Here is a 23,983-nt window from a genome sequence, read left to right on the forward strand (position 1 = left end):
ACCAGAGGTTTGCACAGGCTGAGAAATTCAGCAGTGAAGGTGGCACTGGATACTGGAAACCATCTTCTGCTTTCATTCACTGGGGAGGCTGACAGCAATTGGAGCATCTTTTGGGGGAATCCTGCCACTCTGGCTCTGCATCAGCTGCTGGGACCCTCTGGCATTGGGCACCACCACGTCTTTACAAAAGCATTTACTAGTCCTTAACAAGGGGAGAGGAGAACTGCTGAGGGGCTTCACCCTGGAATCCCTGAGTTTGGGAGTGAGTTGGCAAAGCCCCTGTTGAAAGGACAACGATTTCTCAGTGCTGGCATTCCAGCTGCACGGCACCGTGTGTGGAAAAACGCAGTGAAGCACCTCACCTCAGAGAGCTGCTGTGAGCATTGGCCACACCAGCCCAGCTCGGTGCCAGGGTCCGAGGGTGGCTTCCAGCAGAGGTCCACACGGGCTGTATCCAGAGCCCAGCATCTCTTCCCCATCCACGTGGGCCATGCACGCGCTGTGTGCACTAGCAGGAGTGTCAGTGCAGGGCTGGAAGAAGGTGAGCAGCAAGAGGAGCGGGATGCAGGCCGTGGAGAGCATCCCTGCCCGCAGCGAGGAGGGCAAGAGCTGCAGCCTCAAGGGTTATTTCTGCCGACCTGCCAACATCATGCAGAGATTGGCACGTGGAGGAAGATGCTTCCGAAAAACATGCCAGGGTCCAGGCTTGGCGTGGCTGGGCCCACAGGTGAGAGCGGTGGGCTGGGGGTGAGCGGAACGGGGTCTGTGTCAAAAGCGAAAACTGGGGATGAAAACAGGCAAAACGCCTCTGGATGGGAGTTGTTTTCATGAAAGGTGCCTGGATGTTTGCACACAGGCTCTGTAGTTCTTTTGCTGCTGTTTCCCAAGGGCTTAATTATGCAGCACTTAATGTCTGGTGGGGTGAAGGCAGAGACAGCTGAAAGGAGAGCCCTGGTACCACCTTGAATACCATTTCTTTCTCCACCTCATCCTTATTTTTTCACCCAATGCCTGGCTAAGAACCTGAAATCGGCCTGAAAGCTTGGGAAGGTTTGAATGAAAAATAGCAGCAAGCTGGCAGTTATTCTTTGTCAGTTTGCATAAAACCTCCCGCCTGCTCCTCCTGCCAGCACTGCCAGATTTTCCTTACTGCCTCCTTGTTTTTCCAGTTGTGAGTGATTGCTCAAGGGATCTCCTGGTGGAGAGGACTCAGGTTCACCCTTCACATTCCATTCATCTCTAAGGCATATGCATAGAAATATGGGTGTGGGGCTGTTCTTCTTCATAAAGACAAATTAAATCTGCTCACGCAGCGCCAGGCGCAGGCAGCAGAGCTGAAGCGTGTGACTGTTTAATATTCATTGGGCGTAGAAGTAAAAGTTTGCTTTTCTAAAATAGCCTTGCACAGTGCCGCGCTGCTCCGTTTTTCCCTAAATCTTAGCAGGAGGCCGGAACTTAACATTTCCTTTGATTGTCTCCCCAACCTCCACTGGCTTAGCCGGGAACCAGTAGTCCCTCCTTGGGTGTAAAACCTGCTTTGAGAACAGATCCTGGCACTTTATTGCAATTTTCCATTCTGTAGTCTAAGGCTTTGAAGCACCAACACAAGAACAAGAAATAGCGCTTTTATTTTGAAGCAGTGTGAATTTCTGCAGTAGTTATGAATCTTTGTGTGTTAAGCTTTAAGGGGAAAAAAATGTTTCTCCCTGTAAAATTTTGGCAGGTGGTTTTATGGATGTCTTTGGTGACTCTCCCTATTAATTGAGAGCAGTTTTCTTCACCATTATCAATAGCACCTTTGAAGAAAGAAAAAAAAAAAAGATAATTTGGTCCTAGTTAGGTCCACAATAATTAGCTCACCATGAAATGTGTTTCAGTAAGTTACCCTAGAAAGGCTTCATCCTTTTCCCTTGTTAAGTGGGAAGATGTGATAGCATGGGGTGGGCTGTCATGCTCCAGCTCAGGGGAGATAATAGCAGAGAAGGGATTGCCTGACAGCAGACGGAGGCGGTGAGAGCATCCTCACAGCACCAGGGAAAAGAGATCTCGGATGCAAAAGGACTTCTGGGCATGGCTGAGCTGGTGCACCCCTGGGATGTGGCCAAGGGGCTGTGTGATGCCCACCCAGGAGATGGCACAGGCACCTATTATGTGTAACGGGTGCCAATAAAGCATGGGAGGCTTGTTTCTGTCCTGCTGGAGGGCTTCAAAGCTGCAGAGCGGTGGTGGTAGAGAATCCTGAGCGTGCTGGTGTTGAGGCACGGTGGGACATTGGGGTGGCTGAGCCACATCCGCTGAACATCCCTAGAGCACATTAAAATCTATAGGTGACACAGAGTGCACTGAGAGCCTGCTGGGCTGGCGTGGCTGTACCCATGCCAGGATGGACTCGCAGCGGGATTTTGCAGACAGCTCGATATCGAGCAAAGCCGGTTAGTGGGAAGGCTATTTAATTCCATCGAGGAATATCCCACCTCATTTGCATATTCATCTCTTTGTTGGGCACAGCTTTCGCGTTGCAGTCTGGATGCAGCTGAGCCTGTCTCATGGATTACCTGCTGTCACAATATTTTCTTGTACATGGGTGCATTGGCTTTAGCACCACAGGGCTATTTCCCTCTTCTCTGTAGAGGTTCTTCTTAGTTTACCTGCTCCCATGCCTAAACTAGCTGGATATTATTAGCGAGCCCTGCATTCCACCAGCTCCCCAGCATCACACAGATACTTCCATCAGCCCCAAAAACTGTATTTCCTAAATTATTCAGAATTAGTGCTTTTACTTCATTTATTCTCCAAAGTCAAGCACACTAAAAAGTAATGTTTTTTTCTGAAAACTGAAAATATTTTTTAAAGGAGATGGGTCCCATCACTCTTGCCTGTGAAGAGAAGAGCCTAACCCTGTCTTGACATGCCCTGCTACTGGTGTCACCCAGACAGGGTAAGGGGCTTCAAGGAGAAAATGATCAGCAGAAGTAGCAAAACCCTGAAAAAGATCCCAACTGCCCACCTGCAGTGTCTATCCTCATACATTTATTTATTTGTTTAAAAAGAATTGCAGAAAGGACAACGTCCCAAGCAGAGGGTCTCAAGGATGCCTTAGAGGGGCTGCCCAGGGGACCACTGGTGGGCTTCTGCCAGACTGGGAACTCCAGGACCTCCTGCTTGGGATGCAGCGATCTTCCCAGTACAGCCTTGATTTTTATTTGCTGGATGAAACATTGTGGATAGAATTTACTTGGTATCAAGCTGCCTCTCACTGGGTCTGCTCAAAGCAGCATGGGCATCCCTCAACCAACAGGGCAGCTTTAGCCTCAGCCAGGGCACCTCGTGCTTATTCTTAGCCTGGTTTCTAAGAAGTGCTTTATAAGCAGGAGCCCGTATTGGCTAATGCCATGAAACATTAATGACTTAGCAGGTGAGCTGCGGTCCTCTCGCAGAGCGGCTCACAGCTCCCCAGCAGCTGCCATGGCACAGGGCGAGCCCCGTGGTTCTTCGCTTACAGGAGGCACAAACACACTAGAGATAAACCCAAGCCGTACCTGAAGCCAGCTGAAAAAATATGACACAGAGAAAAGGTAGGTAAAAGGGACAGATGGAGGCTGAGGTTTCGGTTAGACGTCTCTGCGACAGTATGAGGTCAGAAATGTGGAGGGGAGGGGGAGCCACCGCTCTGATGACTCCTATGTCTTGCACTGCACTCGCCTGACTGCGTACAAGCACTGCTTTCTGTTGCGATGTGGCTTGTAGAATTTTTCTTTACCTGAATATAGCAGTTAGAAAAAAGATGTTGCTTTTATTATCTGCTTGATATAAAGGAGGGGGGGATGGCAGAGCCAACCTGTGGCACGCAGCAGCTCCCAGCCCTGTCCTGGCTCTGTGCTGCCCTGAGCTGCTGCCTGACACCTTGGCAGCCCAAACCCAGCCTAGCCGGCTCGTGGGGCTTGGCCAGGGGTGCTGAGACGAGCAGTTGCAGAGCCCCCTGCACCCCTCCGAAGCTGCTGCTGGGGCTGGTAGAATCCCAGTGCATCGGATTTAGGCAGCAATCCTTGCAACATCCCTCTGCAGCTCCCGCTCTCCACCCATCTCGACACAACCCTATCTGAAGGATCGGAGCCTGCGGGTTGAATTAATTCAGTTAGTGAACTTTAAAATGAGTATTAAATTTCTCGTGAGCATGCTAAGACTTAATTAAATCTCCTATCTTTGCTTGAAAGGGCAACGTAGGAATGCAAGGGGGTCATTCCTGCTTTGGTAAGCGTTTAGTGTCAGCTCGGCACACCGTACCTCAGCAATGCTGAGAAATCCCCTCACCTCCTCAAGGAGACGCAAAATTAGAACAATTAGAGCTGAGTTATAATTAATTGTGCTCTGGGGACACGTTCTCATGATGTCTGGTGTTTCTGGTGGGACTTCTCTACAGGGAGCATCCCAATATACAGAAAGCTTCAGGTATGCTCCTGCCTGCATTCCTAGACTGGGTTATTGGATCGCTCAAAAGGAGGTGAGAGGGAGCTAAGTTTTTGCTGGGATTTAGGGGATTTTTTGTAGCTGTCTTACAGATGTAGGTTCATTAAATATTTGCTCAGGGCAGAACAAACGCCTAATGCAAAAGGCCCCTCTCAGTGATGCATATCGATTGCTGGAGCTTCCCTTCATCCAAGTAAAAGGCGAATTAACCTGCCTGACTTAACAGCATTGCAACAACAATGCTTTTCAGCTATGGAAAAGGCTGGGCTAAAAGCACAGAGCTGAACTCGCGCCGGGGACACCGTGCCCCGTGGTGGGCCCACGCTGTCCGCAGAGGGCAACTGTGTTTTAATGCTGACGGTCATCGATCTATCGAGCCTTCCCGCTACCTGCTGGATGCTCGCACGAGGATGCCGTTGGCAACGAGCCTGGCCGGTTGCTGGCTTTTCTCTGCCTGCCTGCAACGCGGTGTTTCTAAAAATACCTTCAGCGATGTCGTCAGCTTGTGCTCACTCAGGTCGCAGAGACGTGACACTCAAGGAAAGGAAGACCAGAGCATCGCTGGAGGACCAAGCTGAGGTTATGCCAGCCAGTGCAGGTGAATCCTTTCAGAGATCGTGGTGCAAGCAGGGTGCCCACTGCCTGGTTCCTGCACTGCCCCTGCAGCCCCTCAGCCCATCCGGCAGCCAGCGGGCATCTTCTGGGATTTCTAGCACTCCCTTGAGCTAAACAGCATTGCAGCCAAGGGAAATGGAGCTGGTGTCTGGCCACCAGTGTGCATCCAGCCTTAAATAACTCCACTTCTGGATCCTTGGAGATCCTGTCACTGCTGGCTGTCCTTGCTGAAAATGAGCCCCACAGCTCAGAGAGAAAGGGTTTTTTAATGCTCACAGGTGACTATTTGAACATGGCTGTTGGCATTAAACCTCTTCTGCATTTTTCCTCCATGCTTATTCTATTAAGTTATTTTTCTAAACTGAGGAACTCACACATATGCCTGGTTAATTTTGACTTATTTGATGTAATTGATTCGACCTACATGCATTGCATAATTGCAATATCATTAAAAACCTGAAGCATTCAAAAGCCAGGAAATTACTTATCACTTCAAGCCATTTACATAAACATTTATTTTACCCTTACAGTTCATAAATGAAGTCAGTGATGATATGGCATTACAGCTGCTATCAGAAAGTAGAAAGGGATTTTATGTGTGTCAATATTAACACCAAACCAGCCAAAGGAGCTGCAGAGATAAGACGATATTTATGCAAACCAATGCAACTGCTTAAGGCCTCTGTGGGTACATAGATGTACGTATATACATGTGTCTATAGGCACACACACGTATGCTTCCACACGGAGGGCTCTGCACTGGGAGCAGAAATAAACCTCAGCTAAAAGGAAAGGGAGGTGGTGCTTTGCAGAAGCTGGGAGATTTTTGCTGTTTTTTTTTCTGTTGCACTGGTTGTTGGGGGAAGGCAGCTCCAGCGCAGAGGTGGAGGCAGCTGCTGAGACAGGATGGTGTTGGCTCCTCAGGACTGAGGCACTGCACCAGGGCAGATGGCATGAGGACACGGAGGTGACCCTTCCCAGCCCCATTTCCCTGGGGCGAGTGGCTGGAGTGGCTTGTCTCCACCCTGGCACTCCCCATCACCTCTCATCCATGGGCTGGCTCATAGCTGGGAATGGGAAAGAACAAGGCTAAATCCTGCCCTAAACCCAGCCAGGGGTGAGAGAAAGGCTGTGATTGCAGTGGGAGGTGACAGACAGCTGGCTGGAGGGAAGCACATCCTCCTGGCGAGCAGAGCCTTCTTCTGGAGCCAAACCTGCATCTCCCAAGCCATCCCCAAACCTGCCCAGGACCCATGCGCCCCCAGGTCATCCCTACGTCAGGCGTGCGGACGTGAGCCATCAGCATAGGGCGCCCGCCACAATGCCAAGTACAGTTTTGTTGTGGGAAATATCCGGTACTGCCAGTTAATTACCATGAACAAGTCATGAGTAACTTGTGTCACCCAAACCAGCCATTAACATAATGATTGTGTGTGCAATACAGACAGGTAGATACAAATCACACCTTAAAAATGCGTATAAATTATATTCAAACCAGAACTTTTTATTGCCTTTCTGGCACCAGGGCCTTCGGAAAGGTCTCGGGGCATATTGTGCTGTTTTCTTCACGCCTGCAGGTTAGAAACAGGTTGTTTTCCTGGTGAAATATGGGTCCTCGGGCCCCAGCGAGCCAGGGGTGCCAGTTTGCATCGGTGCCAGGTGATGCTTTGGCATTTGGGAACAGTGGGAACACAGTGGGGTTGAGGGCGCAGTTTGTCACCTTTGGTCTTCGTCATATGGTTGGATGGGGCTTTGAGCAGCCTGATCCAGTGGGATGTCCCTGCCCATGGCAGGGGGGTTGGAACTAGGTGAGCTTTAAATTCCCTTCCAACCCAAACTGTTCTATGATTCGGTGATTCCATATGGGTCAGCAGCACCATGGTCACCTTCTTGGTGGTGCTGGTGGCCCTGACCCCATTGTCCTCCCCAGGGAAGAGTGCTGTGCAGGGATTCGGTGTGAGACGAGAGGGCAGGAGTGCCCAGTGAGCTCTGCCGGGAGGGGGGCACAGCAGGATGGGGAGCACCGGAAAGCACTGGGACTGGGGTGTAAACAGTCAGGGACACACAGGGGTAACTGGGGATGCACTGGGATAACTGGGGACATACTGGGCTAAGTAGGGACATACTGGGGTAAGTGGGGACATACTGGGGTAGCTGGGGATGCACTGGGGTAACTGGGGACATACTGGGCTAAGTAGGGACATACTGGGGTAACTGGGGATGCACTGGGGTAACTTGGCAGTGTACAAGGGCAAGTGGGGATGTATTGAAGTAACTGGGGACACCCTGGGGTAAGCAGGGATGCATTGGGGTAAGTGGGGACACACTGGGGTAAGTGGGGAGATACTGGGGTAATTGAGGATGAATTGAGGTAAGTGGGGATGCACTGGGTTAATTGGGGATGCATTGGGGTAAGTGGGGACATACTGAGGTAGCTGGGGATGCACTGGGGGAACTGGGGACATACAGGGATAACTGGGGATGCACTGGGGTAACGGGATGCACTGGGGTAGGTGGGGATGCACTGGGGTAAATGGGGACATACTGGTGTAAGTGGGGGTGCACTGGGGTAAGCGGGGCTGCACTGGGATAACCGTGGGCGTGGCGGGGCCCCGCGGGCTCTGGGCAGGGGCTCAGGTGGGCACCGGGCAGCTCTCTGCCCCCCGGGGCTCCGGCAGGGGGGGTTCCGTTGCACCGGGGCCGCCGGGGCTGTCGGCGGGAGCCCCTCCTGGCGGGGCTGCGGGGGTTTCCATGGCGATGGGAGGGGGCGGAGCGCGGCGTTTCCGTTACCGAAGGCGCCGGGAGGGCGGAGCCGCGCCCGGTGAGTGGCCCTGAGGCACCGGGAGCGGGGAACCGGGCTGCACCGCACCGGGGCTGCCTTTGTCTGGGGGGCTGGCGGGCTCCCGGCACGCGGGGCGGAGCGCGGCTCCCCGGTAGCCGGCACCGGCGGGGAGGGCGCTGCCGGGGCTCTGCGCATCGGCATCGGCACCGGCACCGGCACCGGCATCAGCGCGGGGTGCGCGGGGCGGGGCTGCGCCTCCCCAACGCCGGAACCGGGACGGGAACGAGGACCGGGACAAGGACTGGAACTGGGACTGGGAGAGAGGACCGGGACCGGGACCGGGATAGGAAGAAGGACCAGAACAAGGACCGAGATCGGGACAGGGACTGGGAGAAAGGACTGGGACCAGGACTGGGGCTAGGACTGGAACCGGGACCGGGACAAGGACTGGGACTGGGACCGGGAGAGAGGACTGAGACCGATACCGGGTCCAGGACAAGGACAAGGACCGGGACAGGAACAAGGAGCAGGATAAGACCGAGACCAGGACCAGGAGAACGGAGTAAGACCAGAACAGAGACGGGGACCAGGACAGGGATAAGGACTGGGACAGAGTCCAGGACAAGGACCGGACAGGAACAAGGAGCAGGATAAGACCGAGACCAGGACAGGGACCAGGACTGGGACCGGGACCGCTGTCTGGGAGACCAAAGGAACCCCGCAGCTCTGCACCCCTTCTGCTGCTCGCCCTCCCCGAGCTCCTACATGCATCCCCCCCACTCGCAGTTAGGAGGAGCCTGGAAAGGCTTCAGGAATGAGTAAATTAATTACAGACACTGTTTAGGTCACATCCGCTGGGAGCACGGAGGGAGCCCGCGGCTTTTGGCACCCCGGGACTGGAATTGGGATTAATGCGACTTTCCACGGGATTGTGGATTCGTGGACGGTGTTGCCATCATGGTTTGCTCCAGCAGTGTCTCCTAGGATTTCATGGCTGGAAACTGAGGCAGACTGAGATGTCTTTCCTTGCGCTTACCCGCAGAGGTGTTGCTGCGCTCGGGAACCCTGTGCCATGATCACATCCCACAAAACCTGGGATCTGGGATACGTGTCCTCTGCAAGAACTGCCTGGAAGACGAAGGACCTTCCCCTAGACGGTGAGTACGGCGCAGTGGCTCATCCTTCTCCCTTGGGGCTCAGCCTGGCACACTCACGCCCTTGCTCGTGCTTGGAGAAGGAGAGGCCAAGAACAGGCCAGCCTGCATTTTTCACATTTCTTTCCGGATGAGGCTTGGGATTTGAGAAACGGAGGCTTGGAAGCAGGCACAAAGTGGTAGGTGGCTAGGGGGTTGAGCAGAGAGAGCTTCCTCCGTCTCCCTTCTGGCCCTTCCAAACGGGAGAGTTAAAGATTTGACATGTAAAAAAGAAAACGGAGCGGCATGCAAAGCAGGGAAGATGCCGGGCCCTCGCTTCTGCCCAGCCTCGGCTCCTTGGAAAAGCTCCTTATCTCTCTCCGGTGCACAGACCCTGTAGGTGAGTTTAGTCGAGGACTTTCCTCTGTGGCAGCTGAGCTGTTTTGTAGGCGGGCGGGCAGCTGCTTGCCCCAACCTGCGGCTGCTTGTTGGGAAACAGCCCTTCCTATCTCCCTTGCCAGTGGTGCCGGATGGGTTTCATGCAGGAAAGAGGCTGAACCCCCCTTGTTTGGGCTTCTTTTGCTCTTGGCTTCAGCATTCTCTCCCCTGTGTGCTGGCAGCCACTTAGCTGGGCACTGCTTCTTCCCTGGCATTTGTGTTGGCCCAGCCGAACTCTGGTTGACATCAAAGCCTCCAAAAAAACGGGTTTCTCAGCACTTCCTCTGCCTGGCGGCTGCTGCTGCCACTACTAGGATTGGAAACTCATTGCCTTTTATCTGGGCACCTGCCAGTGCTGTGGAAACGCTTGATTTTCAAGGCATGCACGAAATGTTATGGCTAATAACAGGCTGGGAAGAAGTCTAGTGCGATGCACTGACTTCATCGGGGCATATCTCCCTCCAGATGCTGATTCTACCTCTGACCCAAGCACCTCTGGGTGATTTTAGGGAAAAAGAAGCCTGTCTTAGGAGGTTTTTATTTGTGGGTTGTTGATTTTTTTTTCTGCCTGCTTGAGAAGCCATTTGGCTGCCTGCGGTGGTAGCAGCACTTGTGGCAGGCGGATAGAGAGGGGGCACAGGGTCCCCAGGCAAGTCCTGATGGGACAACCTCACCAGCTGCTTTTACCTGCAGCAGAGGAGCACACAGCCATGGGAAAAAGCTCCTTGAGATGTTGTTTCCCTTCTGTGTGGCTCAGAAGGGCAGGGAGATGCTGCCCTCGTTGCTTTCAGGTTTGGCTGCATGACAAATGAAGGAAATATTTGGGGGCAGTCGAGGGAGGTGATGTGGGCAGTGTCTGTCCATCCGGTTTCAGTGATGCAAGATGGCTTTCGCTGCTTTTCTGAGATAGGATCGCAGGAAGCGGAGCAGCTTGGTGAGGGGCAGAGATGGGATGCCCTCAGTGGGGGCACAGATCTGGTCCCACAGAGGATAGATGGATGCTACACCCTGAATTCTCATTATTAGTCACTGGCAACCAGTCTCCGCCCCTGGAGGGTTAATTTTTCTAATTATCATAATTAACATCTTTAATAAAACCTGTGCACTGTCTCCACTACAGTGGTGCAGTGGTGGCGGTGGGGAGGAGGAGGTGGGTTTGCTGAGAAAGGCTGAAGGCTGTGTCCATCCTGATCCAGTGACACTTTTCGCTCCGTCTCAGGCTGCGGGCAGGACACACACGTCACCGGGAGTGGAGCAGGTACCTCTCCCCAGGCTTCTCTGCTGCCTGCGCTGGTTCACCATAAAATCCTCAGCGTGAGCTGGCTGGACACTGCAAACCCCTGCGGGCACTGCCTGGCTCTCCCGGTGAGGAGCACTGAGCCGGCTGCGGCTCGGGTGGGGAGAGGGTTTTGGGGTGGTGGGAAGGATGACCTGCACCCTACTGGGCCATCCTTCTGCGGGGAGCTGGCTGGCTCCCATCACTGCAGCTGGTTTCCACCTCCACCCCAGTGCCGTGTGCCTGGAGCAGAGCTGCTTCCTGGGCTGGGAGGGAAGGTCAGAAGGAAAATCAGAAAGGTGCCAGGGAACAGCCCGTAATAACATTTTCTGGGTCACTTCTGTGTCACGTAGGTAGGAGAGCTCAAGGCAGAAGGGCGATAAGAAAATGCAGCACTGTGAGATAGTGTTTGCCAGCGGGATGGAGGAGGAGGAGGAGGAAGGCCACTATGGCTGGGACAGTGTCAGGATTCTGTGTACTGGTGTTGCTGCCAGCAGTTTATTCTGGGCTTCGGATAAATTTATTTGAATTCTCCTTCTTTGAAAAGAAGGAAAACACCTTCTTATCTTCTACCAGCCTTGATGAACTCCTTCCAGCAGAACCCTCCCAGAGCCTCAGATATAGACGCATTGTAGACACATTGCTCTCCAGGAGGACCTTCCTGCTGCCTCCTTCCCAATTACTTTCAGAAACATTTGGCTTGTAGCAAGTATTCACCCCTCTCCTGAAGTGGGATGGATTTCCCCAGCATCACTGGCTTGTGGGGCGATGGCATGGGCTCTGGGATAAAGTATAAGTAAAAGGCACTTTTGAGTGGGACAGGGAGTGAGCTCGACCAATTGGCAGCTCAGCTTTCTGAAAGCACCCATGCTGTAGTGCTTTTTTACCACTGATTTATTTTTTTCACCTGAAAGCTGGTGATAGACATAACAGACAGAAATCTAGGACCTTCTCTGGATTCCTTTCCCTCCTTGCAGGTTTCTTCTCTGGTTTTTTTTGGAGCCGTGCTTCATCCCACAGGGTATGGCATTACCTAAGCCGTGGCTCACCAGGCTCACATTCAAACCTGCTTGCAAGCCAGGGTCTCTTTGTTAAGACCATAAAGAGCAAAATAGGTAATATTCAGTTTAGCAGCATAGCAAAGCTGAGGGAAGAAGTTGTTTATGGGAAGAACTAAAAGCAACATGATAAATTCATCTCAGCAGCTTCCCAACACCAAAATCCCTCAGAGGGAGGGTTTCCCCCAGTCCTGCTGTCCTCTGTGGCCTCGTCCCTGCTCACTCCTCCTGGCCAGCCCAGTGAAATGCTGGCTGCTGGCCCTGTGTCCACCACAATGCGCGTAGTTGCTGCATCTCAGCTCTCCATCTTATTTCTTCTTGGCCACAGGCCCTACGCGAGGCAGAGAGCCGGCACCAGGCCCCGACACCAGCCACGGAGGAGCCGCCGGCACCCCCTCGTGAGCCGGCAGCTGCCACACCAGTGCAGACAGCCTCCACCATGAACCTGGAGAAAGCAGGTAAGGGAGAAGGAAGCCGGGATGTGGTAGCAGGTGCTTGGGAAGAGGTGTGCGATAGGATGGACACCTGGTGCCTGCCAGCAGGTGTCAAGGGGACCTCTGCTCCTCTGGGGTGCACAGAGATGTGCGACTGCGCTCATTGGGGGGATCAAGTCCCAGAAGAGATTGAACACTAGTGAGCTGCCAGGTGATGCCCGGCAACCCATTAATTATTTAACCAGGTGAACAAAGCAGGTGAGCACCAACAAACCCATTGCTCTCCTCCCTCTTAAGGAAAATGTAGCATTTGTGGAAATGCTTCCAGTGTGCATGGCTGGTTTCCTATCTTTCTCAGTCAGGACTGAATTGTCCAGGCTTGTTGAGACACATCCCAGGAGCTGCTCCCGGCATGGTCCCTAGCTGCATCCCCAAGCAGCTCCTGGTCTGGGGTGGCTGTTGGGAAGAGGTGCAGGAGAAAGGGAGTCTGTGTGGCAATGGTCATGTGGCAGACCCACAAATGACCACCTTTCCAAACGGGTTTCAAAGCATTTTGGAAAGCAGAAGGGTCAGCATGCTACACCTGCTGTGTTCAGATGCTACGCTGCCATCAGCACGTCTGCCCAGTGGTAGATGTAATGCAGGTCTGGCTGGCATCACCTCTCCCAAGGATGCTTTTACAGGAGGAAGGTGTTGGAGCAAGGAGAAGCGTGTTATCACCCCTGCCTGGCAGTTTGGCTTGCAGGCAGGTCTCATGGCTTTGAACTCAGCTCTGCCTTCAGTCCCAGCCTGGGCTCAGAGTGGATGAGGTGTGCAGACACACGGTGTGTCCGCAGGAACCCTGGTGCCTCCTGTAATCTCATTTTATCCCTGTACACTCCCCAGGGGGTGAAAGCTGGTGTTCCTGTTAACTGTAGGAGTTTTGGGGTGGAGTTTGTGTGTGTCGGGTTTAAAGGGAACATCACAGTCCCCTGCCTAAGCTGGGCTGAGCTTTTGGCAGAGAAAGAAAGAAAAGCTGGTACCTGTCGGTGCTGTTTCAGGCTATCCAGCCCAAGGTGGGAAGACAGAATCCAATGATGCCTTCTACAGATATTGTTGGATAAGTCCCATGGCATGTAGTCAAGAGCAGGGCAATGGTTTGCTCCCAGCATTTAATTTTATGCCCACTCTGGTGGCTCTTTAGCTCTTTTTAAAGGTAGAAAGTCTGATTCACAGACAAATGAAGTCTTGCTTCTTGTATTCAGGCTGTTTCCCATAAAGCATCTGCCCACAAGCACCGAAGCAACTCCCAGCGTCGCCTCCTGCCTTTAAAACCTCAGGTTTCTGGTGGCAGTGGATGAAATCCATGGCAAGCAGGGAAGGGTGCCAGGCAGCTGGGTTCCTGGATGCCAGTTTGCCCACTGCAGTGCCTCATCCCCACATTGGGAATGAGTCAGGTCAGCTCATTTCTTCTTGGGAACCACCAAGTCATTTAGGGTTTCATTTGGTAGGCTCTGATGTATGTCCAGGTTGGGTTCTGACAGCACCGGTGGCTCTACTCGCACACAGAAAACGATGTTTAAAATAATATTATGAAGGTTAGAAAGCACACAAGGATTAGGCAATATGGCCATTCAGGGTACACATATAATTTTAATTTGGCTTCCATTATATTTGTGTATAATGATGCAGTCTTTAATAACATGATCACATACTGCTTCTCCATCAGCATCTGCTCATTCAGAAAAAAGGGTGCTGGGATGAATCAGAGCGCCGTGGTGAAGGCGGTTGTTATCTGAGTGAGGCGGCGGCATCTCGACCTGTGCTGGGGCTGGGACAAGGCACAATAGTGCGGGCAGACGCTCTGTGTTATGGCATTGGCAGATCCATTGAGCTCCCACTGCTCTGCCAGCCAGATCCCCACCATTATCCTGGCTGGCTGTGGTGCTCAGGATGCTACTCCTGGCACGCGATTGCTCATTGTGGGACTTTGACAAGTCTCCCTTCCCACCTTCCCATCTCCACTGCAGCCCCTGGGGATTCCTCCCATAGGTAGCATCCCATTCCCCAGCGAGGCAGCTGGATCTTGACCAGCTCCATCTTTGTCCTGCTGCAGGAGGGAGGCTTTGCAGTGGGAAACGCTCCAGTCTGCCAGCAGCCCGGCCCTTCCCGGTGATCCACAAAGTGATGGCCTCCATGGCACATCTGCAGGAGGAGAAGCTGCGACTACAGGAGGAGCTACTGGGGCTGCAGGAGAAGCTCACTGCCCGGGAGAACGACGAGCTCTCCCGCTCTCTCCAGCTGCAAAGCCAGGTACAGTGGGGACAGGGAGACATGAGGGTATTCATTGGGGTCTCCAGCCTCAGGCTGTGGCTTGGCCAGAGTGCTGCTGCTTGCAGTCTGTGAGGGGAGTGCCTGGAGGGAGCGTAGGACCTCCATCATGGAGCATCTTGTCTGCTCGGCTGCATAGGGATGATGTGGGACCCAGCTGCTCCGGAGCATCGCAGCTGTCCTGCCAGCCCCACAACTGACGTTACAATGACACCATGATAATGCTGGCAAGGGCATGTGGCTCCTTGGGTGGGATGCGGCTGCGAGGGCTTTGGGCATCGAGGTCAGAGCCCTGCAGCAATCATCCATCCTCCCAGCGCAGGACCACTGTGACAGGATAAGCTCTTAGACTGACCCAGCAGATTAATTTTGGTTGACTTTCAAGAGTCAGGAGGCGTGAAGTGAATATGTAGGCACAGAGTTGTCCACTGAAGGGGGAAGTGTTTTGGCAACCACCAGCACCCCCTCAGAACCATTGCCTGTGTCAGCGTGGCTGCATCCTTGGTGTGAGGACTAGGGCCGTCCCAGGGAAATTGAAATTCTGGCTGCTTGTAAAGGGATTTGCATGTGGCTGTTGTGGAAGCTGTTACAGTCAGGTTCTGCTTGTTCCACGGGTGTCAAAAAGGTGGAGGTAATTGTCCTGAATTTGGTTGGCATAGTCTGCATGACACAAGCGTGAGCGCTTGCGGGATCCAGCGCTGCGCCGGCCAGTTCAGTAGCGAGCACGGCCAGTACCGGCTGGGGCAGAGCACTGACCCTGGCTTCCAAAGCTCGGGGATGGCTGGGCCACGTCTCGAGCCAGATCCAGCTTCCAAGGAGTCCCTGTCACCTCTGAAGAGCAGGATGCAGCCGGAGATGCCTGAACAGGTAGGGGATGGAGACGCATCAGCATTTTCAGGTGCCGCTGGCACAGGGAGCAGTAGGCAGGCTGCAGCGTGCGCGTTGGCCAGCCGGGATGGCGGCTTCCCTGTAACAAGCTGTGACTGTCTTCTTGGTCCCTCCCCTCTTTTAAAAATACTTTAAATAAGATCTTAATAATGTACCTTACTGAATGTGGAAATGGGATTTTCCCACTCAAGCGTGAGGCTGGTGCCCTTGGCACACGCTCAGCCGCTGTGGAGGGAGAGGGGGAACCCGGTTCCAGCAGGAAGGAGCAGCCACCTCTTCCTATGCTTGTGGCTATCCACACGTGGAGCTCACCTGTGGAACCCCCTGCCGTGCCTTGCTGAGCGCGTGGGGCCGCACAGGAGGTGCTCATCCACTGCGCTGCCATCTCCGCAAGGGCGTGGCTTGATAATTTATTGTCATTAATTACAGCACCATTTCAGCACATCTGCGTTTGGTATTAATCAGCAGTTCCTAAATTATGGTCCGCGGAGGCTCGGTTGCTTAGAAAAAGCTGGTTATTGGGATGAGACAATACCCTACCGCATCCGGACAAGGGGTTTGGCAGCGTGGCGGCTTCCTGGTGCACGGAAACTGGGAGCTGGGCTGGGATGTGGGGGCCAGCGTGGAAGTGCACAGACAGGTCTGGCTCTTGATGGGGTAAATTTTGGAGAGATGGCGATGCTCGCCCAGTGGCTGTTGGGTTTTGGGCATGGGGCTGAGGGCCAGAGCAGGCAGGCAAACCCTGTAAAAACACAGCCGACCAGACCGCGGAGTTTGCCAAGCACTCGCTGCTGCTGTATATTTGAATAACTGCATGTTTTCTTGGGAGCCTCACTGGTCCCTGCACAAAAAAAAATTGAGGATTTCTGACATCTGCCTGGTTTTGCAGGAAGGGCAGGCTGGTCCCCATGGGATGGGCCAGGTTGGGGTGGCTGAGGAGCATCCTTCCATTGGACATGTGGGCTTGTTAAAGACCTCCTGCTTCCTCTTTCTCTAAAGATAGCTTTCCTAGAAAGAAAAAGAGAGAACGCAAAATGAAGCTGTGTTGCAAGGGCAGGACAAGGCACTTCTGGCTCCTTAAATACAATTACATATAGGTTGGGGTTTTTTCCTTCTCCAAAGATGATGCTATTTTTTTCTTTAATAATGGTTTCTGTCAATGCTCAACATGGACAAATTATACCCATGGTTGAACAAGGTCGAAGCAAGCCTTTCATTAACACTCATTTTAATCAGCTCTCATGAATCAGGCGCTCAGAGCAGGGTGGAAAATTAAAGTGTAATGAAGGTGCGAGCCAGCCTGGACGTCGGTGGCCAGGGTGGCACCACGGGGTCTCCTCCAAAAGCTGCTGAGATGCCTCCTGGGTAACCTTGCCTGCATTGACAGGTTGAAACTCTGAAGACGAAGCTCCTGGAGCAGGCGCAGGAGATCAGCCGGCTGCGCTCAGAGCTGGTGAGCTGCCGCCGGGCTTGGGCTGAGCCACTCTTGCCCCAAGGGACGCCAGAGCTGTGGGGCCCTGAGGAGGAAGGGGGTACGCAGGGAGGGTGTAGAAGGATTAAAACATCCCCAGGGTTGCAGTTTGAACCCTGTGAGGCGAGAGGGAGACGTTGAAGGATGCAAGTTTGTGGGACTCTCTGTCCAACACCGGCAAAGGCTCCTCCGCACTGCCGCTCTGCCCTGGGAGGTGAAAGCCCTTCGGGGGGCTGGGGCTCCCCAGGGGCAGCAGAGTGGGGTCTCCCTGATATGACAGCTTGAGGGGGCTCTGGCCAAAGTGGGGGCTCTCGGACATGGCAGCCTGGGTCTCCCTGGGGTGCAGCAGGAGGCTGGGGCTTCCTGGGGGGGTGCAGGCTTCTATCCTCTCCCATTGGCAGGGCGGCACGGACACGGAGAAGCACCGGGACCTGCTGGCGGCTGAGAACGAGCGCTTGCGGCAGGAGATGAAGGCTTGCGAGGGGGAGCTGCGGGAGCTGCGGCGGCAGCAGCAGGTGCCGTGCCAGGGCTGTGCCCACCTCCAGGTGAGGAGTGGGGATAGCAATGGTGGTGGCAGGGTGATAAGCACCCATGGGACACACGACCTCAGCTGTGCCATCTCGGGGCCAGGAGAACGCAGAGCTGCAGGAGCGGGTATCCCAGCTGCAGCGGGAGGCAGAGGAGATGCGGGCCAAGCTGGCAGAGCTGGAGCTGGAGGTGCAGCAGAAGACAAACCGCTTGGCCGAGGTGGAGCTACGACTGAAGGACTCCCTGGCTGAGAGAGCTGAGGAGGAGGAGCGGCTGAGCCGGCGGCTGCGGGACAGCCAGGAGACCATTGCCAGCCTCAAGTCCCAGCCCCAGCAAATAAAGGTGAGCACCATGGGCTCTCCATCTCTTCTGGCCAGGCAAGATGAGCTGGGCTGGGTGCTTAGCAGTGCCTGGTGGGTGCACTGCAAGGGCCACCCAACCCTTTGCCCCGAGCAGTGCAGCACCATGATTTTGTAAATTAGGCCCCCTGGGCCAAGGTCGGCTCCATCCTGGGCCCCTCACGTGCTACTTCCCCAGTACAGCCCATCTCTGGGTGTTTTTCCCCCAGTACATTATCAAGACGGTGGAGGTGGAGTCAGCCAAGGCGAAACAAGCCCTGTGCGAAAGCCAGTCCCGAAACCAGTACCTGCAGGAGCAGGTGGGGATGCAGAGGCAGGTGCTGAAGGAGATGGAGCAGCAGCTGCAGAGCTCCCAAAAGACAGCGGCTCAACTCAGAGCTCAGGTCTGAGCGCAACGGGTGTAAATCAGAAATCCCCCTGCCCAGCTCCACTGCAGTTCCTGCCTGTGTGGTGCTCACCAGGCGATGCTCGTGTGTGGCCACTGGCGCAGCGTTACTGGCCATTACTCCCTTCCCAGATCGTGATGTATGAGGCTGAGCTTGAGCGAGCCCATGGGCAGATGCTGGAGGAGATGCAGGCCATGGAAGAGGAGAAGAATCGTGCCATTGAGGAGGCGTTTTCCCGTGCCCAAGTGGAGATGAAGGCGGTGCACGAAAACCTGGCAGGTGAGGAGGGGACAGGGGGCTTGCAGGGTCACCCGGCTGTGCTGGGGTGTTGTGCCACCCACCCCTCACCCTGCCTTGTGCCTGCAGGCGTCCGGACGAACCTGCTGACACTGCAGCCAGCGCTGCGCACCCTCACCCATGACTACAACAGCCTGAAGCGTCAGGTCCGTGACTTCCCCCTGCTCCTCCAGGAGACCCTGCGGAGCGCCAGGGCAGAGGTAAACCCCTGGGACCACCTCTCTGGCTCCTTCCAGTGCAGTGGGGTGAATGCTGGGGGCGGCGCTGAGCTGCTGCTCTCCATCTCCCCCAGATTGGCCAGGCCATCGAGGAGGTGCACAGCACCAACCGGGAGCTGCTGCGCAAGTATCGGCGGGAGCTGCAGCTCCGCAAGAAGTGTCACAACGAGCTGGTGCGGTTAAAAGGTGTGTTGAGGGGGGTGGCGGATGAGTATGTCCCTAAGTTGGGGGCAGGTATCATCACCCTGCTCTATGTCTCCGTGAGATGCTCAGGTTGGTGGTGGGATGGTCCAGTTGGCAGCCGGCTGCAGTATTCAGTCTGGTGTTTGACAGTGACCGAGGGTGGCAGCGATGGGGCTGAAACCATCACTGCATCTCTTCCCTCCAAGGAAACATACGTGTTTTTGGGCGAGTCCGCCCCATCACAAAGGAGGACGGTGAGGGCCCGGAGGCAGCCAATGCAGTGACCTTTGACGCTGACGATGATGCTGTCCTGCACCTCTTGCACAAGGGGAAGCAGGTGTCCTTTGAGCTGGATAAGGTCTTCCCTCCACAAGCGTCCCAGGAGGAGGTGGGTGCTGTCTTCCACACTGCCGGCATGAGACGGGGATGCAACCATCTTCTCCTGATGCTCCCTGGTTCCCCACTAGGTGTTTCAGGAGGTTCAAGCCCTGGTCACTTCCTGCATCGATGGCTACAACGTCTGCATCTTCGCCTACGGACAGACAGGGGCAGGGAAAACCTACACCATGGAGGTGAGTTTGTCTGGCTCTGCTTCCATCTTGTTCTTGGCTTCCTATCCCATGGTGACCCATCTTGGCACCCTCCCTTAACCAGGCTGATGGCCAGCTTGGACCCGGTGATGGTCACCGCTGCTGCCAAGCAGTTTGCGCAGCCCTCAGTGCTTTGCTCCTGCTTAGGAAAAAAATGCACAGTAAAATACAAAAAGATGTTTCCCCCTCCATTTCTCACCCCAATCCATCAGGGAACAGCAGCCAATCCAGGGATCAACCAACGGGCCCTGCAGCTCCTCTTCTCCGAGGTGCGGAGCAAGGCAGCGGACTGGGACTACACCATCAGTGTCAGCGCTGCTGAGATTTACAACGAGTCACTCAGGTACGGCGAGCATGGGGGAAGCTTTCTGGTGGGGTGAGTGGAGGAGGTGGGGAGCCAGAATCGGTGGGCATCACTCCATGCTGCTCTTCTCCCTGTCCCACCAGCCCTGCCTTGGCCGCAGAGGTTGTTCCCAAGCCTTGGGTGCTGGATTTGGCTGTGCAAGGATTTATTTTTAATTTTTTTTTCGATGCACACTGCCCTTTTAAAGCATTTTCTCTCAAGCTCCACTACTTATACAGGCTCCCAGCCCTGCCATTGCTCCTGCTTCTCCTTGCCGTGGTGCAGCATCCCCCTCTCCTCCCTGCTCCTGCCTCCCCACACTTTATATTTAGAAAGTACTAACTGGGAGCTAGGACTATGAGAAATGTTTTCCTTCCGTGCCCAGCTGCAGGCAGGAGGGGCTACGAGGAGGTTGGAAGTGCATCCCCGTGGATAATGAGGATGGCAGTAAAGAGCAGGGATGGAAGCGTGAGCCGGGTTGGATGGGAATGAGCACATGTAGAGCTGGAGAGGGAAAGTCTATAAATAGGATGTGCAGCATCTCTGGGAGTAAGGGGCTGCTCTGGCAGCCTTGGCACACAGCCCTGAGCCACAGCGGGGATGCCGTGCCAGAAGGGAGCTGGCACCCTTTGCCCCCCTGGGATGGGGATAATGACAGGAAACCTTTTTTCCAGAGACTTGCTGGGGAAGGAGCCCCAGGAGAAGCTGGAGATCAAGCTGTGCCCCGATGGCAGCGGGCAGCTCTATGTGCCTGGGCTGACTGAGTTCAGGGTGCAGAGCGTGGAGGACATCAACAAGGTGTGAAGTGACGGCGGGGGTGGTGGCAGGAGCGGGAGAGTGGCACCAGGGACACAATGACTGTGGGGTGGGGGTCTCTGGTGCGTGACCCCCAAATTCTGGATCATTTCTGGAGCACTAGGGAGCAACAGAGACCAAAATAGGTCCCCGAGTGCAATGTGACGGTCACTGTACCATGGGGTGAGCTGCGGGGTGTTAAAAATAAAAGTGTGGGGCCTAGGTGGCTCCCAGGGGATTAGCAGGATGCCGGCTGTCACCGCAGCGCCCTGCCTGTCATCCTTTGCCTTCGGTGCATCGCCCAGGCTGAGACCTGGCAGCAGTCATCACCCTGATAGACTTGGGTTACATCCCCGAGGGTGCGCAGGTCACGAGGAGCTTGTGGCACATTTGGGGCAGGTTGGCCTCACCCCGCATCTCCCTGGGCTCTCCCCCAGGTCTTCGAGTTTGGCCATGTCAACCGGGTAACCGAGTGCACCAACCTGAACGAGCACAGCTCCCGCTCCCACGCCCTCCTCATCGTCACCGTCCGTGGCCTTGACCACAGCACAGGGCTCCGCACCACAGGTGGGTGCCACAGAGCAAGCCCCTCACCAGGGCATCTGGGCCACGGCATACCCAGGGTGTATGGAGCCGTGTGCTGACACCAGCTGGGGGGGTTGGCTGTGTGTCCCCAGGGAAGCTGAACCTGGTAGACCTGGCGGGATCGGAGCGGGTCGGGCGATCAGGCGCAGAGGGCAGCCGGCTCCGCGAGGCACAGCACATCAACAAATCCCTCTCGGCGCTGGGTGATGTCATTTATGCCCTGCGCTCCCGGCAGGGCCACGTGCCCTTCCGCAACTCCAAGCTGACCTACCTGCTGCAGGACTCGCTCAGCGGTGACAGCAAGACGCTCATGATGGTGCAGGTAGGGGCCAGGCACTCAGCGCCTGTTGGCATCCCTGTGACTGGTTGGTGTGGATTGTGAGATGGGTCTGGTCCCTATTCTTTCCAGTGCTGGGCAGGTGGGAGGGATGCTGGAGGCAGGAGCTGGGCTGGGAGCAGGGAACTGGGCTTGCACCTGGGGACATCAGATGGTTTGCAGCCGCGGTGGCAGTGGCACCTCTACAGCTGTCTGTGCAGCCCAGATGAGGTTGAGGGATGAACTCAGACGTCCACGATCTCACCCTCCCTGCCTATGCATGGATGTTATCCCTATGGGCATGATGTCTTTGCATGCTGACATCTTCCCAGCCCGTCTCTTGCTGGGAGGATTTTATGCTGTGGCAGCTCCTCCATCCCTGCCTGCACCCATGCCGAGCCGCCTCGGGAGGTCCCCGAGCCCCTGCCACCTGCTGCAGCTTTTCAGGGCGGATGGTGACAGGGAATCTGTCTGGCTCAGACGCTGGCCTGGGCGTGAATGGACAGGGCTATCCTGGGAATGACAGGTTAATAATAGCATCTCAGCATTTGGCAGGGGTGTGTTTTGCCGGGGCAGGGGAGCACTGGGGTTGTGGAGGCAGCTGGCAGGGTGACTTCTATCTGCTCTGCCTGCCTGCAGGTCTCTCCTGCTGAGAAAAACACCAGCGAGACGTTGTGCTCCTTGAAGTTCGCTGAGAGGGTTCGCTCCGTGGAGCTGGGTCCTGTCTCCCGCAAGGCTGAGCTGGCCACCTGGCCCAGCCAGGAGCAGCTGGAGGTACCCAAGGGGCCACTGATGCCCTTCCTCTCCCCGCTCCCTGCACAGCATCCCCCTGTTTTGCCCCCATGGGTGGTCCCCAGGGCTGTTTGCTCTTGGGTGTCCCCTGGAGCCACCTTCCTATGGGAGCGTCCACCAGGACACAGGCTGTCCCCAAGCAGCGTGTGTCCAGCCACTGCAGCTCTTCCAAGCCCTCTTTAGCAGCAGCCCCGTGGGACCGCCAGAGCGTGGCGTGGGCTCACCATGGGGCTGTGCCCCATCTCCTCTTAGGGTGACTCGCCAGGGACCGCAGCACCTCCTGGCCGGGGCCACACATCCTCCAGCGCAGGGCAGCTCTCTGGCCGCGCTGCCTCCATCCGCAGGAAGCTCCAGACCTCAGGTGGGTGGTGAGGAACTGCAGCCCCACTCTGCACCCCAGGAGCCTGGCCAGGGTCCCTCCACCAAAGGAGGCGCCCACCACCAGTCTTGTGCCACCCAGGTGCTGGCAGACAAAGCCTGCCTGGGGGAGGTAGCTGATTTGTAATCAGCTCATTAACTAATGGTTAATTAGCCACCAGGAGTCTGGTTAGAATTTCCCCAAGAGCACCCAGGTGCCAAGCCACTGCCGGTGGCTCAGGGTGCGTGGGGGGAGCGATGCTAGAGGGCAGTGGCACTGCCCCCCCAGGCTGAACCTCTCTCCCCTTCGATTTCAGCCTGACTCGGGGGCAGCCAGAGCTGCCAGGTGAGTGCCTGCAGCCAGGAGCCGGTGGAGGGCTCTGCTTTGGCCCTGCTTCCCGGGCAGGGAGGGGTGCTGGCCTGTGCCGCTTGCAGGGAAGCTCGTGGGGATGCTCATGGTGTCAGCTCAAGGCAGCTTCCGCTGAAACGCCACCGAACGGGGCTGGGGCAGTGGTGGCTGTGGCCCCTGCTTGGTAGGATCCATGCATGTCTCTTCCCCAGGGAAGCTGAGGCCGGTTTCCGTGTGATGAGTGCCAGCCCCAGCACCAACCCTGCTGCAGGACACAGCCCCTCATGGTGCTACAGAGATGGCTGCTGGAAGACACGAAGGCTTCGATGCCATCCCCTCGCTCTCCAGGACACGGGACCAGAGGGTGATGACACCTCTCACCACGAGTAGCATGGGGCCAGGGTCTCCCTGCAGCCAGACCCCCATCTCAGGATGGGGGACAGCTGTGCTGGGCAGGGATTTGCCCCACTCAGACTCAACTCTGACTCTTGATTGTTGCTGGAGTGGGGAGCTGCTGGATGCTCCTGTCTCTCCAGCTTTGATTTTACAGCAGTAGAGGTATCTGGCTGAGAGGGGGGCTCAGAGCTGGGCGAGCCCCTAGACATGTCTCTGTTACCCCATGGGACCAACCTGGCCACGGCTCCTCCAAAACTACATCCAGGCAGCTGCCTGATGTTGTTGGAAACAGCACGTCCTCCAATTTAAGCCAGAAAAAAATCCCAGCATCTCCTTTCCCTGTAGGTTTCTCAAGCCCTGTTGTTGCATGAAGGCACTCTGGTGCCATGCATGAGCCGAGCTGCCGTTCATCCTGGTGCCAGTGCTGCCAGGGCCCCGCACCGGCCGCTCCGGCACAGAGGGAGAGCGGTCGCGGGGCTGCCTGTGTTACACGGCACCAGAGTGGATTTTGTGGTCTCAAATGAAGCTATTTTAAAGTTATTTACCAGTTGTGTTGTCAAGAGAGATCACAGTGTGGTCGAGATGAAAGTGTTTGAAATATTTATACCCTGTTTACA

General features: G+C 55.3%; 1 protein-coding gene across 8 annotated transcripts; it reads left to right on the forward strand.

The window, feature by feature from the left end:
• On the forward strand, positions 1 to 23,964 carry KIFC3 (kinesin family member C3). 8 transcript variants are annotated; one of them, XM_054079181.1, is made up of 22 exons: positions 1 to 727; positions 8,907 to 9,021; positions 10,655 to 10,800; positions 12,098 to 12,227; positions 14,299 to 14,495; positions 16,789 to 16,854; positions 17,274 to 17,417; positions 17,503 to 17,742; positions 17,969 to 18,142; positions 18,277 to 18,424; positions 18,512 to 18,642; positions 18,735 to 18,846; positions 19,050 to 19,231; positions 19,311 to 19,415; positions 19,646 to 19,776; positions 20,451 to 20,574; positions 21,009 to 21,138; positions 21,249 to 21,478; positions 22,112 to 22,246; positions 22,517 to 22,625; positions 22,939 to 22,967; positions 23,183 to 23,964. In XM_054079181.1, the coding sequence occupies exons 1-21, from the start codon at positions 491 to 493 to the stop codon at positions 22,941 to 22,943; spliced, it is 2,991 nt and encodes a 996-aa protein (XP_053935156.1). In that variant the 5' UTR covers positions 1 to 490; the 3' UTR covers positions 22,944 to 22,967; positions 23,183 to 23,964. The 8 variants fall into 8 exon arrangements, with proteins under 8 accessions (XP_053935156.1, XP_053935155.1, XP_053935160.1 ...); XM_054079180.1 differs by lacking the exon at positions 22,939 to 22,967 and having other exon boundaries at positions 2 to 727; XM_054079185.1 differs by lacking the exons at positions 1 to 727; positions 22,939 to 22,967 and adding an exon at positions 3,428 to 3,575.
• Positions 23,965 to 23,983: the final 19 nt, after the last annotated feature.

The sequence above is a fragment of the Cuculus canorus genome, chromosome 13 (genome assembly GCF_017976375.1).
Source record: "Cuculus canorus isolate bCucCan1 chromosome 13, bCucCan1.pri, whole genome shotgun sequence".
NCBI classification, from domain to species: Eukaryota; Metazoa; Chordata; class Aves; order Cuculiformes; family Cuculidae; genus Cuculus; species Cuculus canorus.